Consider the following 17192-nt stretch of genomic DNA (forward strand, 5'->3'; position numbering starts at 1 on the left):
ACTTTAACCTGGTGTTGTTAAACTTCTTACTGTGTTTACCCCAGTCCAACGCCGGCATCTCCACATCAGAACTGAACCCAGACAGAGGAGGGAGGGAGAAAACTGGGAGTGGAGGAAAGAAATGGTGAGATGGGTTTGGATTTCAGCCCAGGGAGGAGGGAGAGTGTGTGGGACGGGGATTTACAGATTTGGGGGAACAAGAGAGGAAAAAATGTTTTAGAGAAATTAGAATTGTCTGTTCAGAGTTTCTATCTGATTGACCGTGACAATTTTTGTAAACTCCTTTTACAGGTGAGGTGAGGAAACATCACATAAAAATCAGACTGAGTATCGATTTATTAGGACCTGAATATCCTGAGACTTTGAATGTGGAAGGAGAAATGTTTGTCTGTTCTGCCTGGAGGAGAAGATTTCAAACATCAGTGTGACTGGAAAAGCACTGAGACACACACACCCAAGTGAGAGTGTTCCAGTGAACTGACTGTGGAAAGAGCTTAAACCAGTTACACAGCCTGAAAAAACATCACACCATTCACATCTGGGAGAAACTGTACATGTGTTCTGAGGCTTCAACTGATCATTCAACGTGGAGAGACACAAGGACACTGGCACGATGGAGAAACCGTGGAAATGCGAGGACTGTGGGAAGGGATTCAATTATCCTTCCCATCTCGAAACTCATCGTCGCAGTCACACAGGAGAGAGACCGTTCATCTGCTGTGTGTGTGGAAAAGGTTTTCTTCAGTCACAACACCTGCAGTCACACCAACGCTCTCATTCCAATAAGAGACATTTAAAATGTTCCAACTGTGAGAAGAGCTTTAAGAGCAAAAAGCACTTGAAACAACACCAACACACTCACACTGGAGAGAGGCCGTTCATCTGTTCTGTGTGTGGGAAGGGATTCACTCAGTCAGCCACACTGATGAGACACCAGCAGACTCACACAGGAAAAAGGCCGTTCACCTGCTCAGTGTGTGGGAAAGGATTCATTCAGTCATCCACCCTGCTGAGGCATCTGCGAGTTCACACTGGGGAGAGGCCGTTCCCTTGCTCCAAGTGTGGGAAGGAATTCACTCGGTTAGACACGCTCAGTTTGCATCAGCATGTTCACACTGAAAAATTACTTTTTAAACATTACGAATGAGAGAAGAGTGAGTTGCAGACACACCAATGCATTCATCTGCTCTGTCAGTGGGAAGGGACTTATTCAGTCACAACACCTATTGAGACATCAGTAAGTTTTTGTGCAAGGGTGGGATTCTATCAGTCACTTCCATTGTGTGTTTCTGCTCATGTTAAACTCCAACCCTGTTATAGGAGTTATTGATATTCTAGATAAATGTCACTAAGTCAGTTTTTATGGAAATGCTCAGTGCTGTGTTAATATTTCTCCAATGTAAGAGGAGACGAATTGATGTCCTGCTACCAGCTTCATTTGGGGCCTTTGCTCATTTCGAACTCTAGATTATTTCAGTTCTCACGCCTTCGGTTAGTCTCGTGGACAATTCTCAGCTCCCCATATTTTCCAGAGTGTCTCTCCTGGCGCTGGGATCCAGGGAAGTTATCGGTCACAGTCCTGTGATCAATAAAGCTAAAAGCAAGTTTGCTTGTTGTTTTTGACTCTTGGACTTCACCCCTGTCCCAAAACATCTCTCTCTTCTTTGACATGTGAATGGAACATGATGCCTGCAAACCTGGTTTAAATTGAAATCGTCTCAGCAAATTTAACAGGAGCCTGCAGGCTGATGAGACAGTGTAACACTGTCAGTGTGTTCCTGTACAGCTCTGTATTTAACAGGAGCCTGCAGGCTCATGAGACTTTATGAAGATGTGACTAGTGCGGTTGACAGAGGGGAACCGGTGGATGCAGTGTTTTTGGATTTCCAAAAGGCGTTTGATAAGGTGCCTCACAAAAGGTTGCTGAAGAAGATTGGGTCACACGGAGTTGGGGGTAGGGTGTTAGCGTGGATTGGGGATTGGCTATCCGACGGGAAGCAGAGAGTCGGAATAAATGGGTGCTTTTCTGGTTGGCGGATGGTAACTAGTGGCGTGCCGCAGGGATCGGTACTGGGGCCTCAACTATTTACCATTTATATAGACGATCTGGAGGAGGGGACTGAGTGCAGGGTAACAAAGTTTGCAGACGACACAAAGATAAGTGGAAAAGTGAATCGTGTGGAGGGCGTAGAAGGTCTGCAGAGATTTGGACAGGCTGAGTGAGTGGGCGAGGATCTGGCAGATGGAGTATAACGTTAACAAATGCGAGATTATTCACTTTGGAAGAAATAATAGCAAATTGGATTATTATCTAAATGGAAAAAATTACAACATGCTACTGTGCAAAGGGACCTGGGGGTCCTTGTGCATGAGATGCAAAAACCCAGTCTGCAGGTGCAACAGGTGATCAAGAAGGCAAATGGGATGTTGGCCTATATCGCAAGGGGGATAGAATATAAAAGCAGAGATGTCTTGCTGCATCTGTACAGGGCATTGGTGAGGCCGCAGCTGGAATACTGTGTGCAGTATTGGTCCCCTTATTTGCGGAAGGATATATTGGCCTTGGAGGGAGTGCAGAGAAGGTTCACCAGGTTGATACCAGAGATGAGGGGTGTTGATTATGAGGAGAGACTGAGCAGATTGGGTTTGTACTCGTTGGAATTTAGAAGGCTGAGGGGGGATCTTATAGAGACCTATAAGATAATGAAGGGGCTGGATAGGGAAGAGGTGGAGAGATTCTTTCCACTGAGAAAGGAAACTAGAACTAGAGGGCACAGCCTCAAAATAAAGGGGGGTCAGTTTAGGACAGAGTTGAGGAGGAACTTCTCTCAGAGGGTGGTGAATCTCTGGAATTCTCTGTCCACTGAAGTGGTGGAGGCTTCCTCGTTGAATATGTTTAAATCACGGATAGATGGATTTCTGATCGGTAAGGGAATTAGGGGTTATAGGGATCAGGCGGGGAAGTGGAACTGATCCACTTCAGATCAGTCATGATTTTATTGAATGGCGGGGCAGGCTCGAGGGGCTAGATGGCCTACTCCTGCTCCTATTTCTTATGTTCTTATGACTCTTACACTGTCTGTGCTCCTGTACTGCTCTGTATTTAACAGGAGCCTGCAGGCTGATGAGACAGTGTAACACTGTCAGTGTGTTCCTGTACAGCTTTGTATTTAACAGGAACCTGCAGGCTGATTAGACTTATACGGTCAGTGTGCTCCTGTACTGTGGAGCCTTTGCTGTTATGAAATGTGGGTGAAAAGTAATGAGACTCATATCCTTGCTCATGTTGCTGTGATTGTGTAGAAAGGGGGATGTGTAAAGAGCTGGTCTTTGTGTGGAGATGTGAACCAAGGAAATGGTATCTGTTTGTGAGTGACACAACCTTGTGCTCACACTCAGAACAATGCACAGATATCATTCTGGTTATGGTTTGAACAGGGTCAGATCACAACTGTAGTGAGCAATTTAAATATAAATATCTCCAGTATAGCTGCAGCTTGTTCGATCAGAGCTGGGGAGGAGAGAGCTCTGAATCCACTGTATTATCTCTGTTCTCCAGACTGGGTAACTTTTTAAATCGAATGATATTTCATTCAAGAAACAGGCTTACAGCCAATGGGTCTTATTGGGGGTGTTGGGGCCTCCAGCGGGTGTTTGTGAATCCTCCCCGCCCACCTCCCAGGGTTTCCTTCCTTTCCAGAGATCAGAGTCCTCATTGATTTGAGGCCAAAGTGTAACCTCTTATTTATTGTCCCCCTCCCCCATCCTCTGATGTGAACCATTCGCATTCCAACCATTATTCATGTAAATTGAGTCTGTGTCTTATAAGTTCTGTTTGTGAACAGAATTCCCACTCACCTGAAGAAGGGGCTCAGAGCCTCGAAAGCTTGTGTGGCTTTTGCTACCAAATAAACCTGTTGGACTTTAACCTGGTGTTGTTAAACTTCTTACTGTGTTTACCCCAGTCCAACGCCGGCATCTCCACATCGTGAACCATCCTCCAGTGGCTGAGCCAGGATGGGGCCGTTAACCTGGGCCTGTTCCCGGGAGGGAGAAGCCCCGCAGCTGCAAACCAGGGAGCTGACAATGATTCTGAAGGGTTTGCGGATCCACAAAGTGTTTCCAAATCCTCCCTAATGTCCAACCGCTTCAGCGCTGTCCCTGCGGTAAAGCTGAGGCCTGGGCCAGAAGTTGGTGCTGTTTCCAGTGCAGCCGTGGTTTCCATTCCCACCCTGTGCTCACAATCTCCTCCAGAACCCTCACCAACACCATGACTGACACTGAGCATGCTCAGAGCGTGCACCCACACCACCTGATGTGGAGGTGCCGGTGTTGGACTGGGTGAGTCACCTGATAAAGGGGCGGAGCTCCGAAAGCTCCTGATTCCAAATAAACCTGTTGGACTTTCACCTGGTGTGATTTCTTACTGTGCACACCACACCTGCGCAGTGCGTTCCCAGGCTCCCCAGCGCCTGATCATCTTTCCGCATGCTCCACTCCCAGCCTGGACCCGCCCCTCATTTACTCTCATTGGCTGGAGGACCAGCCGCTCCCGCTGGGTCCTCCAGCCCCGCCCCTCATTCACTCCGATTGGTTGGAGGACCAGCTGCTCCCACTCGGTCCCCCAGCCCCGCCCCCTCTTCCTATTGGCCCGGAGCTGCCGTCAATCAACCCCCGGGCATTGTGATGTGGAGCATGCGCAGTGTCATTGCTGTCCTTGGCGCTTGTTTGTCCCGGAGAAGCGGAGTCAGCGTTAGGCGGTGGCTGGGAGGATTTGGAAACACTTTGTGGATCCGGAGGCGGGAAGGAGCTCGAGCCGGCGGGTTTTCAATGGAAATTTTAAATGGCGCGGATCCAGAGCCCGAAAGAAAACCGGAAACATAAATGGATCCGGGCGGTGAGGCTTCATAAACACCCGGTGTCGGTCAGATGCCGGATCTCGGGTCAGGGTGACACAGTGGTTAACACTGCTGCTTCACAGCGCCAGGGACCCGGGTTCAATTCCCAGCCTCGGTCAGTGTCTGTGTGGAGTCTGCACATTCTCCTCGTGTCTGCACGGGTTTCCTCCGGGTGCTCCGGTTTCCTCCCACAGTCTGAAAGACATGCTGGTTAGGGTGCATTGACCCGAACAGGTGCCGGAGTGTGGCGACTAGGGGATTTCCACAGTAACTTCATTGCAGTGTTAATGTAAACCTACTTGTGACACTAATAATTAAACTTTAATCCCTCAATTTGTGAGGCAAAATCCTCAGATGTTAACATCGGCCATCTTTATTAAGGGCAAAACCAAATGGATAATCCTCAGCAAACAAAACATCAGAGATAGAGTTTGCTGTGAAATCAGTGGGTTGTTGTAAAACAGGAGGTCAGAATTATAGCCAACAACAACTTCTATTTATAATATCATAAATCATCCCAGTGCACTTCACACAAGTGGCACAGTGGTTAGCACTGCTGCCTCACAGCGCCAGGATTCAATTCCCGGCTTGGGTCACTGTGTGGAGTTTGCACATTCTCCACCGTGTGTGCGTGGGTTTCCTTCGGGTACTATGGTTTCCTCCCACAGTCGGAAAGTTGTGCTGGTTAGGTGCATTGACCCAAACAGGTGCTGGAGTGTGACGACTAGGGGAATTTCACAGTAACTTCATTGCAGTGTTAATGTAAGTCTTACTGGTGACTGATAAATAAACTTTAAGGAACATTATAAAACAAAGTGAGATTCCCAGATACATCAGGAGATATTAGGACAGATAACCAAAAACTTGGACAAAGAGGTGAGTTTAAAAGAGGCTTAAAGGAGGAAAGTGAGGGAGAGACAGAGAGGTGTAGGAAGGGAATTCAGATCCTGGGGCTGAAGACCTGAAGACACGACCACCAGTAGTGGAGCAATTACAGTAGGGAATGTACAAGAGCAGCACTGATATCTCGGATGTTTGTGGGAAGATTACAGAGATCAGGAGGGCTGAAGCCATGGAACGATTTGAAAACAAAACAATCAAGGTGTTTCATGACTGGGAGCCAAGGCAAGTCAGGGAGGACAGGGGTGATCAGGGACTTGCTGTTAATTAGGAAAGGGTTGGCAGACTTTTGGATGACTTCACGTTTCCATGGGTAAAATGTGGGAGACCTGCAAGAGTGCGATGGAACAGTTGAGTTTGGAGGTAACAATGGCCTGAATGAGGGTTTGAGCAGCAGATGCACTGAGGTAGAGCTGAGGTCATGTGATGTTACCGAGGTGGAAATAGGTGGTCCCAGAAACTTGGGATCAAATGGGACACCGAGGTTATGAACAAACTAGCTTAATTTCAGACATTTGCCAGGAAGAGGGATTGAGTGGATTGCAAAGGAACAAGACTTGGAAGGGGGACCAAAAACAGTGGCTTCAGTATTCTTGATATTTAATTGAGGTTAATTAGTCAGCAGGAAGAGAACCAGAAAGCAGAATGGGCCATGAGACTGAAACCAGGTTTAACTTAGTTAGAGAGGGAGGTTTAGAGAAACCCTCTTCACAATTTCTCATCAAATCTCTAAACAGTCAGTTCTGGACACAAAGTTAACATCTGCTATTCTGACTGATCGGGTCAGGGTGATTCAGATTAATGTTTTCTCATGTGTAATGAATGAAGTGAATCATCGAAAATACCATCTCGAGTTGTACACATTTTTAAGAGGAAACTGAAATAATTATCTGTCAATTTATTTGGATTTCAGTTCAGGGAGGAGGGAGAGTGTGTGGGATGGGGATCTGCAACTGTGGGGGTTCGAGAGGAAAGAATTCCAGAGAAACTAGAATTGTCTGTTCAGAATTTCTATCCTGGACTGTTCGTGATGACTTTTATTGATGGTTTTTACAGGTGTTAGAAGTTGAGGATTGCAGATGGGAATCTCAATCCAGACCTCACATCAAGATCTGACAGAATCACTCGATTCATAGGACCTGGATATCATCATAGTTGGAAAGTGGAAGGAGAAATGTTTGTTTGTTCTGTCTATGGGAAAAGATTTCAAACATCGGTGTGACTGGAAAAGCACCGAGACACACAGTGAGAGTGTTCCAGTGAACTGACTGTGAAAAGAGCTTTAACCAGTTACACAGCCTGAAAATACATCACCATTCACAGCGAGGAGAAACTGTACACGTGTTGTGTGTGTGGACGAGGCTTCAACTGATCATCAACATGGAGAGACATGATGACACTGACACTGACACCACAGAGAAACCGTGGATATGTGGCGACTGTGGGAAAGCATTCACTTGCCCATCCAAACTGGAAACTCATCGACGCACCCACACTGGGGAGAGACCCTTCACCTGCTCCACATGTGGGAAGGATTTCACTCAGTCATCCAACCTAGCATTACATCAGCGTGTTCACACTGGGGAGAGGCCGTTCAGCTGCTGTGTGTGTGGGAAAAGGTTCATTCAGTCATACAATCTAGCGTTACACCGGCGGGTTCACACTGGGGAGAGGCCATTCACCTGCTCCGTGTGTGGGAAGGGATTCATTAATTCCTCTAACCTAGTGGCACACCAGCGAGTTCACTCCGGGGAGAAACCATTCAGCTGCACTGACTGTGGAATGAGCTTTAGGCTTTCATCCACCCTGCTGAAACACCAGCGAGTTCACACTGGGGAGAGGCCATTCAGCTGCACTGACTGTGGAAAGAGTTTCAGACACTCAGGCAGTCTCACTGTACACCAGCGAGCTCACACTGGGGAGAGGCCATTCACCTGCTCCGAGTGTGGGAAGGGATTCACTGATTCATGCCAATTGCTGAGACATGAACGAGTTCACACCGGGGAGAGGCCGTTCACCTGCTCCGAGTGTGGGAAGGGATTCATTGATTCATCTCAGCTGCTGAAACACCAGCGAGTTCACAAGTGAGGGCAGGGATTGGATTCTGCTGTTATTGCTGCTGTTAATGACAACCGGGCCCTTTCATTCTGACAGCTGGAGTTTGTTTCTGCTGATGTTAATACAGCCGGTAACTGGGCTGGAGTTTAATATTCTGGATCTAGAGGTGATTGTGCTCCTGGGGCTGCAGTTACCGCGGTCCATCTGAAATTAGTTTACAACAAGATTCAGAACTTTTACTTCAATCTCAAATTGTTTCAGTGAAGTTTATTTATTAGTGTCACAAGTAGGCTTACATTAACACTGCAATGAAGTTACTGTGAAAATCCCCCAGTCGCCACACTAGTCGCCTGTCCGGGTTACACTGAGGGAGAATTCAGCATGGCCAATGCACCTAACCAGCACATCTTTCGGACTGTGAGGAAACCAGAGCACCTGGAGGAAACCCATGCAGACACGGGGAGAATGTGCAGAGTCCGCACAGATAGTGACCTAAATCAGGAATCGAACCCGGGTCCTGGCGCTGTGAGGCAGCAGTGCGAACCACTGTGCCGTCCTATTGATCTTTGGCCCGAATTCTACAATTCAGTGTCTGAGAGGTTCCACTGATGAACATCTCCAATTAGAAAGTGCTGATTAATCCTTGCTGAGAATTCTTACTGACCTACACACAGTGACACCTCCAGTATCCCCCAGAAAGAAGGGGAATGGGAATTGGTGGAGAATCGAGAGTTCCCAAATGTTCCCGTCTGGAACAGAAATTCCCTCAGCACAGGAATGGAGAAAAGTCAAATCCAAGTAACAGGTTCTAAGAAATCACCATCTAATAGCCTTATAAAATCTTTGGATACTGATGGAATATTATACAAAGAGCCTTCCCTTTGTCTTCTGAAGAAAGCTTGCTGGCTGACAAACACAGGACAAGCCTTTCTCCCTGCCAAGGACCTGTCTCTCGCACAGGCCCTGAAGCAAGACATTTTTAATCCTGATACCATTGGCTCTTATGGTAACTAACTACATGTAAAGGTTAAAACAGGCCCTCAAGAGCAAGGAGATTTCAAATTGACTGGCTTCTCCCCAACACCCACAATCAGGCTCATTGAAGTGAACCTTCCATAGGCACCAGTTATGGACATCAACATTCACTTGGCTTCATCCGTCTGCTTGTCCTCTGGGATCTGTAAATCTCTCTCACCTGTCACAGGTCAGGTGCTTTTCCTATCTATTTAACTCACACATCTTGTTTTAACTGTTGCTTCTCAATAAACTGTTTTAAAATCGCTTCTGAGCTCAATTCCCTCTTTGGGTGCAGACCAGTAAGAGTTTAGAAAGTAGATTTTTAAATGTTTCTGTCGGTATGTGGATAGGAAGAAGTGAGTGAAAGTAAACATTCTCTATGAGAGGCAGATAAAAGTCAAAATATAATGGGGAACAAGGAAATGGCAGAGAAATGCAACAAATACTTTGTATCTATCTGTCTTCATGGTAGAAGACAAAAGAGAAATTCTAATAATGGGGAACCAAGGGGTTAGTGCAAGGGGCGGGAACTTTAATACAAGGAAGAGCCATTTTTAAACATTAGTCATCAATACAATATCGTTCGAGTTGTAATGCTGTTCAGTAAATGTCAATAATAATGAAAAACCAGACAGACATGTTCTGACATCATTTTATGGAACTTTACAGAAAAGATAAGAACATAAGAAATAGGAGCAGGAGTAGGCCATCGAGTCCCTCGAGCCTGCCCCGCCATTCAATAAGATCATGGCTGATCTGAAGTGGATCAGTTCCACTTACCCGCCTGATCCCTATAACCCCTAATTCCCTTAGCGATCAGGAATCCATCTATCCGTGATTTAAACATATTCAACGAGGTAGCCTCCACCACTTCAGTGGACAGAGAATTCCAGAGATTCACCACCCTCTGAGAGAAGAAGTTCCTCCTCAACTCTGTCCTAAACCGACCCCCCTTTATTTTGAGGCTGTGCCCTCTAGTTCTAGTTTCCTTTCTAAGTGGAAAGAATCTCTCCATCTCTACCCTATCCAGCCCCTTCATTATCTTATAGGTCTCTATAAGATCCCCCCTCAGCCTTCTAAATTCCAACGAATACAAACCCAATCTGCTCAGTCTCTCCTCATAATCAACACCCCTCATCTCTGGTATCAACCTGGTGAACCTTCTCTGCACTCCCTCCAAGGCCAATATATCCTTCCGCAAATAAGGGGACCTATACTGCACACAGTATTCCAGCTGCGGCCTCACCAATGCCCTGTACAGATGCAGCAAGACATCTCTGCTTTTATATTCTATCCCCCTTGCGATATAGGCCAACAACCCATTTGCCTTCTTGATCACCTGTTGCACCTGCAGACTGGGTTTTTGCGTCTCATGCACAAGGACCCCCAGGTCCCTCTGCACAGCAGCATGTTGTAATTTCTTTCCATTTAGATAATCCAATTTGCTAATATTCCTTCCAAAGTGAATAATCTCGCATTTGTTAACGTTATACTCCATCTGCCAGATCCTCGCCCACTCACTCAGCCTGTCCAAATCTCTCTGCAGACCTTCTACGCCCTCCACACAATTCACTTTTCCACTTATCTTTGTGTCATGTTGTTAATTAAATGATCCTTTCTGACAAGTGAAATGTGAATAAAAGTTTTTAAAAATGGGTTTGATTGATCAAGATTGGGAGCTGCACAAGTCCAAAGCTGTGGTGGCTTTGGAGACACAGGTTACACACTCCCTTGTCCAATAAGAATGAGGGTCTTATAGAGACTGGAGAAATTAATGGGACTAAATGGTGACAAATTCCTAGGACCAGACAACCTGCATCTTGGGGATTTAAAAGAGGGAGCTGCAGAAATAGTGGATGCATTAGTTTGATCTTCCAGAATTCCTTAAACCCTCGAACAGGTTCCCAAGGATCGGAAGTCAGCAAACATTAACTAGTCCAGAAAGTAGGAAAGAAAATGGGGAATATAGACCAGTTCACATCGGTTGTAGGTGAAATATTAGAAATCTTATTGTTAGGGACTTGGTAACAGGGTACTTATAAAATCAAAAACAGAAAATGCTGGAAAATCTGAGCAGGTCTGATAGCATCTGTGGAGAGAGAATAGAGCCAACGTTTCAAGTCTGGATGACCCTTTGTCAGCTCTGACAGACAGTCATCCAGACTCGACATGTTGGCTCTATTCTCTCCCCACAGATGCTGTCAGATCTGAGATTTTCCAGCATTTTCTGTTTTTGTTTCGGATTCCAGCATCCACAGTATTTTGCTTTTACCGATAAAATGAGACTAGGATCAAATTAATGGTGGTGAGAAAAATGAGAGGTGATCTAATCAGAGTATATGATTCTTCATGGGCCTGAGAGGTTCGATGGTGTGAAAATGTTTCCCCTGACTGCGGAACCTGGAACACTGGGTCACAGTCTCAGAATAAGGGGTCAATCATTGGGATTGAATTGAGGAGAAAATTCTTTACTCAGTTGTGAATTCCTAGAACTCTCTACCCCAGGGAGCAGTGGATGCTCGGCATTGGGTGTAATTAAGACAAAGATTGATAAATATTTGGGTACAAAGAGAAGTTAAGCGATATGGGGACAGTGCGGGGAGGTGGGGTTGAGGCAGATTATCAACCTTGATCTCAGTGAATAGCTGAACAAACTCAAAGGGCTGAATGGCCTCTTCCTGCTCCTATTTCTTATTACATTAAACCTCAGTCTGGTTCCCCTCAAACTGCTGAGTGAGTGAATTAAATCTTTCTTCACAAATCACCAAGACACCAATCTACAAGTCAGAATATAAACATTGTTTATTGGTTACAAATTGCAGTTAAATCTGGGCAAATTGTCTCTTTCTAGACATGTCTAAATGCAATCAGAGTTATCCAGCAGTTCAACACTAATGGGGAGAGATATTTCACAAAACAAGTAACAAAGATCCCAGGATACGCAGTGATTCACTGTAAATTAGCACTAATGGATGCTGAGAATTCATTACAGCAAGGAGCAGAGTCTGAGCTTATAAATTATCGAGTTTACTTTCAGAGTAATTCCTTCAATATCTGCAAGTTAACAGCTATGAACAACTCATCTATCAAACAGCTCAAGCCTGCTTGTGATTCCCAACATTCAGAGCTGACACTGTCTGATCCTGGATTTACAGAACAGACTTTCTCCTGTCAATGTAGAGCTGCAGCATTGGACTGTGATCTGTTTATTGTTCATCTTTATTTCAGCAGTGTTTCTAAATGATATAAATTTAAAACAAAGTATTGCAGATGTGATGGTTTATTGACAGGGGATCTCATAGAAACTTATAAAAATCTAACAGGGTTAAACAGGGTAGATTCAGAAAGAATGTTCCCAATGGTGGGGGGAGTCCAGAACTCGGGGTCATAGTTTGAGGATAAGGGGTAAACCTTTTAGGACTGAGTTGAGAAATTTCTTCACCCAGAGGGTGGTGCATCTGTAGAATTCACTACCACAGAAAATAATTGAGGCTAAAATGTTTTGTGATTTGAAGAAGGAATTAGATATAGCTCTTGCGCCTAAAGGAATATTGGGGGGGAGGGGGCGGGGGAGGGGGGATCGGGATATTGAATGTGATGATCAGCCATGATCATAATAAATGGCGGAGCAGGCTCGAAGGGCTGAATGGCCTACTCCTGCTTCTAGTTTCGATGTATGTTTCAATGTAACAAGGCCTCTAACTCAAATATAACTGTCAGTTGTCAATGGCTGGGAAGCTAATGGCTCCAGACCTTAACTCACCAAGACTTGATGGGTTTCACAGTACTTGCTCTATAATTATCCAAGGGTATGTGATGTATTTCACTTGTCAAATAAGGATGCAGCTACAGACAAAGAGCCAGTCACAAGATTCTCATATCTTACACTGATTACAATTAAGCTGAATATCACATCAGGTTAAATGATTAATATAATTCCATTATTTGATCATTACACATAACTAAACTACAAACTGACCTTTCCTACAGTCTCACAGTCCAGTCAAGCAACAGGTTGACACGGAGATAGATAGGAAAGTACGTTGTGAGGAGGATACAAAGAATCTGCAAAGGTATATAAATAGGTAAGTGAGTAGGAAAAATCTTAGCAGACGGAGTATGATATGGGAAAATATAAGGATTTTGACTTTAGCAGGAAGAATAGGAAAAAACAATATAATCTAAATAGAGTGTAGAATGCTGCAGGACTGAGGGATCTGAGTGAACTTCTAAAAGAATCACAGAAAAGTAACAAGCAGGAACAGCAAGTAATTAGGAAGGTTTTCTGTAAGGGAGATGGAATATAAAAGTAATAAAGTCTTGCTACAATCATAGAAAGAATTGGTGAAACTGCACCGAGAGTACTGTGTACAGATTTGGTCTCCTTGCTTGAACAGTGATACGGGTGCATTGGAGACAGTTCAGGGGAGATTCACTAGACTGATTGCTTGGATGAAGGAGTTTGTCTTCTGGGGAAAGTTGAGCAAGTTGGGTCTATACTCAATGGAATTTAGAAGAATGAGAGGTGACCTGACTGAAACATGAGATTCTGAGGGATCTTGTCAGGGTGGATGCCGAGAGAATGTTTTGTTTTTGTGAGGAATCTCGAAGCAGGAGTCACACTTTAAAGATAAGGGCTCTCCCATTTCAGGCAGATATCAGGGGAAATTTCTTCTCTGGGGGTCATTAGTCTGTGGCATTTTCTTCCCCAGAGAGCAATGGAGACTGTGGTTCATTGAACATATTCAAGGCTGAGTTAGACAGAGTATTAATCAACAAGGAGTCAAGGATTATGGAGCAGCAGGAAAGTGGAGTGAAGGCCACAGTCAGGTCAGCCATGATTCTTATTGAATTGTGGAGAAAGTTTGAGGGGCCAAATGGCCGACACCTGCTCCTAATTCTTGTGATCTGATACCCTCCATCATCTCGTGTGGCACGGGATAGATTCAGAATAGACAAAGATCAAAATTGCACATCCATGAGGTGCTGTGGGTCATCAGCATCACAATATTCAACCACAATCTGTAAACTCATGGCCCGGCACATCCCTCACTCTACCATTACCATCAAGCCAAGGGACCATCCTGGTTCAACATGGAGTATAGGACGACATGTCAGGAGCAGCACCAGGCACCCTAAAGCTGAGATTCCAATCCAGTGACTGGTAACACTTTACTATAAGCACATTAAACAACAGAAGCAGCATGTTCTAGGCAAGGACCAAACAATCTACAAACAACGGATCAGATCAGAGCTGCAGTCCCCCCACATCCACCCGTGAATGGTGGGGGACAATTAAACAAATCAGAGAGAGAGAAAGCTCCACAGATATCCGCATCTTCAATGACTGGGGAAACAAGCGGATCAGTGCATTTAACTGTTTTGTCTTTCGTGATCACAGATATGTTATTGATATGTTCTTTGGATTCCGAGACCAGGAAAGACACTCTGGAAGGGATGGGAGCTGGGACTTGTCCATGAGAGTAACTGAAGGTATGAGAACTGAAATAATTGAGAGTTAGAAAAGACAAAGGCCACAAAAAAGCAGCAATTGGTAACAAGACACTGATTAATCTGTTCTTATCCGGCACGGTAGCACAGTGGTTAGCACTGCTGCTTCACAGCTCCAGTGTCCCGGGTTCGATTCCCGGCTCGGGTCACTGTCTGTGTGGAGTTTGCACATTCTCCTCTTGTCTGCGTGGGTTTCCTCCGGGTGCTCCGGTTTCCTCCCACAGTCCAAAGATGTGCGGGTTAGGTTGATTGGCCAGGTTAAAAATTGCCCCTTAGAGTCCTGAGATGCGTAGGTTAGAGGGATTAGCAGGTAAATATGCGGGGGTAAGGCCTGGGTGGGATTGTGGTCGGTGCAGACTCGATGGGCCGAATGGCCTCCTTCTGCACTGTAGGATTTCTATGATATGATCCTGAAGAAATGAAGGTCCCCGCTTTGTGTCTGAAACAATATTAGTTCATCTGACATTTATCCAGAGTATTAATCTCCAGCCCAGTTATAGCGATGTTCAGGTTCAGTCCTGGATGTGATTAACAGCAGCAATAACAGCAGAATCTAATCCCTGCAGACACTTGTCAACTTTCTGGCGGGTAAGATGATGGGTTGACTGAGTGAATCCATTTCACACTCAGAGAAGGTGAATGGTCTCTCTACATTGTGAGTGTGTTGGTGTCTCAGCAGGTGGGATGAGTGAGAAAATCCCTTCCCGTATTCAGAGCAAGTGAACAGTTTCTCCCTGGTGTGAATGTGCTGGTGTGTTTGCAGGTTGGATGAGCGAGTGAATCCCTTTCCACAGTCAGAGCAGGTGAACGGTCTCTCCCCGGAGTGAACTTGCTGGTGTCTCAGCAGAATACTTGAGGTCTTAAATCTCTTCCCACATTCAGAACATCTGAAAGGTTTCTTATCCAAGTGAACAAGTTGGTGTGATCTGAGGCTGGTTAAATAAATGAATCTTTTTCCACACAAGGAACAGGTGAACGACCTCTCCCCAATGTGAACGCGCGGTGTTTCTGGAGGCTGGATAACAGAGTGAATTCCTTCCCACACACTGTACATCTGAATGGCCTCTCCTCATTGTAAACTCACTGGTGTATCAGCAGATCACTTGTGGTTTTATAACGCTTCTCAAATTCCGTACATTTGAAAGGTCTGTTATCAATGTGAACCAGTCGGTGTGTAGTGAGGTGGGATGATCATGTGAATCCGTTCCCTCACACAGAGCAGGTGAATGGCCTCTCCCCAGTGTGAGTGTGTTCGTGTTCAGTGAGGTTCTGTGATTGTTTAAATAGCTTCCCACAATGCGAGCAACTGAACTGTCTCACAATGTGAATGACCTGGTGCTTCACAGGTCCTCAGAGCTTTTAGAATTGTTATCACTGTCAACGCCTCTCTTCAATGTGAACTTGCTGGTGGGTCAGCAGGTGGGATGATTGAATGAATCCCTTCCTGCACACGGAGCAGGTGAATGGTCTCTCCCCAATGTGACCGCGGCGATGCATTTCCAGCAGAGATGGATAATTGAATCCCTTCCCACAGTCACCACATTTTAAAGTTTTTTTACACAGAGGGTGGTGGATGCCTGGAACTCGATGCCAGGGGAGGTAGTGAAAGCAGATATGATAGTGAGTTTTAAGGGGCATCTGGACAAATACATGAATAGGATGGGAATAGAGGGATATGGTCCCCGGAAGGGTAGGGGGTTTTAGTTTAGTTGGGCAGCATGGTCGATGCAGGCTTGGAGGGCCGAAGGGCCTGTTCCTGTGCTGTAGTTTTCTTTGTTCTTTGTTCCATGGTTTCTCCATGGTGCCAGTACCCTTGTGTCTCTCTTGGTTAAATGATCTGTTCAAGCCTTGTCCACACAAAGAACTTGTGTATTCTTTCTCAGTAAGGGAATCAAGGGTCATGGGGATGAGGCAGGAAAGTGGAGTTGAGGATTATATCAGATCAACCATGATCTCATTGAATAGTGGAGCAGACTCAATGGGCCCAATGGCTTAATTCTGATCCTAGGTCTTCCCATCCTTTGGCTCTCTGCTGTGAATAGTGTGATGTTTTTTCAGGCTGTGTAACTGGTTAAAGCTGTTTCCACAGTCAGCTCACTGGAACTTGGGTGTATGTTCGTCTCGGTGCTTTTCCAGTCACACTGATGTTTGAAATCTTTCCCCACCATCAGAACAAACAAACATTTCTTCTTCCAATTTAAAAGTCGATGATATTCAGGTTCTGATGAATGGAGTGACTTTTTCAGATTTTGATGTGATGTTTGGTTTCAGTTTCCCATCTGTGTGCCTTGTAAAAGACATTGGCAGGGTCAGTATCACTGTCAGTACAGGATAAAAATTCAGAACAAGCATTTCTAGTTTCCATGGAATATTCTTTTCTCTTTTGTTTCCCCAATCTTGTGGTCCAATCAAACTTCCATTTCAACTGAACCAGAACTTTGTTTCCAGTGTCTATGAGACATTGTACCCTGAGTTGTGGAAGGTATCGAGTGTTCCAGTCGACACCACACACTCCCTCTCCAGGACCATTCGAGCATGGACAAGACCACGGAAGAGCAGCCGACAGCCAAGTTACCCCCTGCCGATCTACAAATTACTGTTTTAACCAGCCCCAAGAGCAGGTCCAGGAAAAGATCCTCTGACCTCCCCAGCCTACTCCACACTGAGCAGAATTGGAGTGTGGGGCAAACCAGAAGTGTAATTAAAAGTGGAGAAGCAACTCCTTCAAGGTCTGCAACCTCTCACACTGAATATAAACATGGCTCATGGACTCCTCCCGGCTGCAAAACATCAGCTGCAGCTTGAGAC

The 17192-nt window shown here is 45.4% G+C and overlaps 2 protein-coding genes across 2 annotated transcripts in view; one reads left to right on the forward strand and one right to left on the reverse strand.

The window, feature by feature from the left end:
* LOC144485911 (uncharacterized) overlaps nt 1-16913 on the reverse strand; it is a 48217-nt gene extending 31304 nt beyond the window's left edge. Inside the window, exons 1-2 of the mRNA XM_078203979.1 lie at nt 16852-16913; nt 15110-15334 (exon numbers count right to left, since the gene is read on the reverse strand). Coding sequence (XP_078060105.1) covers nt 15110-15334; nt 16852-16913 — 287 coding nt within the window. The remainder of the gene's footprint in view (nt 1-15109; nt 15335-16851) is intronic.
* Nucleotides 194-9132, forward strand: LOC144485900 (uncharacterized). The gene is made up of 2 exons (XM_078203966.1): nt 194-1108; nt 7068-9132. Exons 1-2 carry the CDS (start codon nt 614-616, stop codon nt 7884-7886), a joined length of 1314 nt encoding a protein of 437 aa, XP_078060092.1. The 5' UTR covers nt 194-613; the 3' UTR covers nt 7887-9132.
* Nucleotides 16914-17192: the final 279 nt, after the last annotated feature.

This window comes from Mustelus asterias, unplaced genomic scaffold (genome assembly GCF_964213995.1).
Source record: "Mustelus asterias unplaced genomic scaffold, sMusAst1.hap1.1 HAP1_SCAFFOLD_244, whole genome shotgun sequence".
Lineage (NCBI taxonomy): Eukaryota > Metazoa > Chordata > Chondrichthyes > Carcharhiniformes > Triakidae > Mustelus > Mustelus asterias.

What these genes read in the sequence shown, in the direction of transcription:
- LOC144485900 (XM_078203966.1), top strand. Translation starts at nt 614, where the DNA reads ATGGAGAAACCGTGGAAATGCGAGGACTGTGGGAAGGGATTCAATTAT. An exon ending in CGCTCAGTTTGCATCAGCAT is followed by an intron (nt 1,109 to 7,067) that starts GTTCACACTGAA and finishes CAGTGAACTGAC; the next exon opens with TGTGAAAAGAGCTTTAACCA.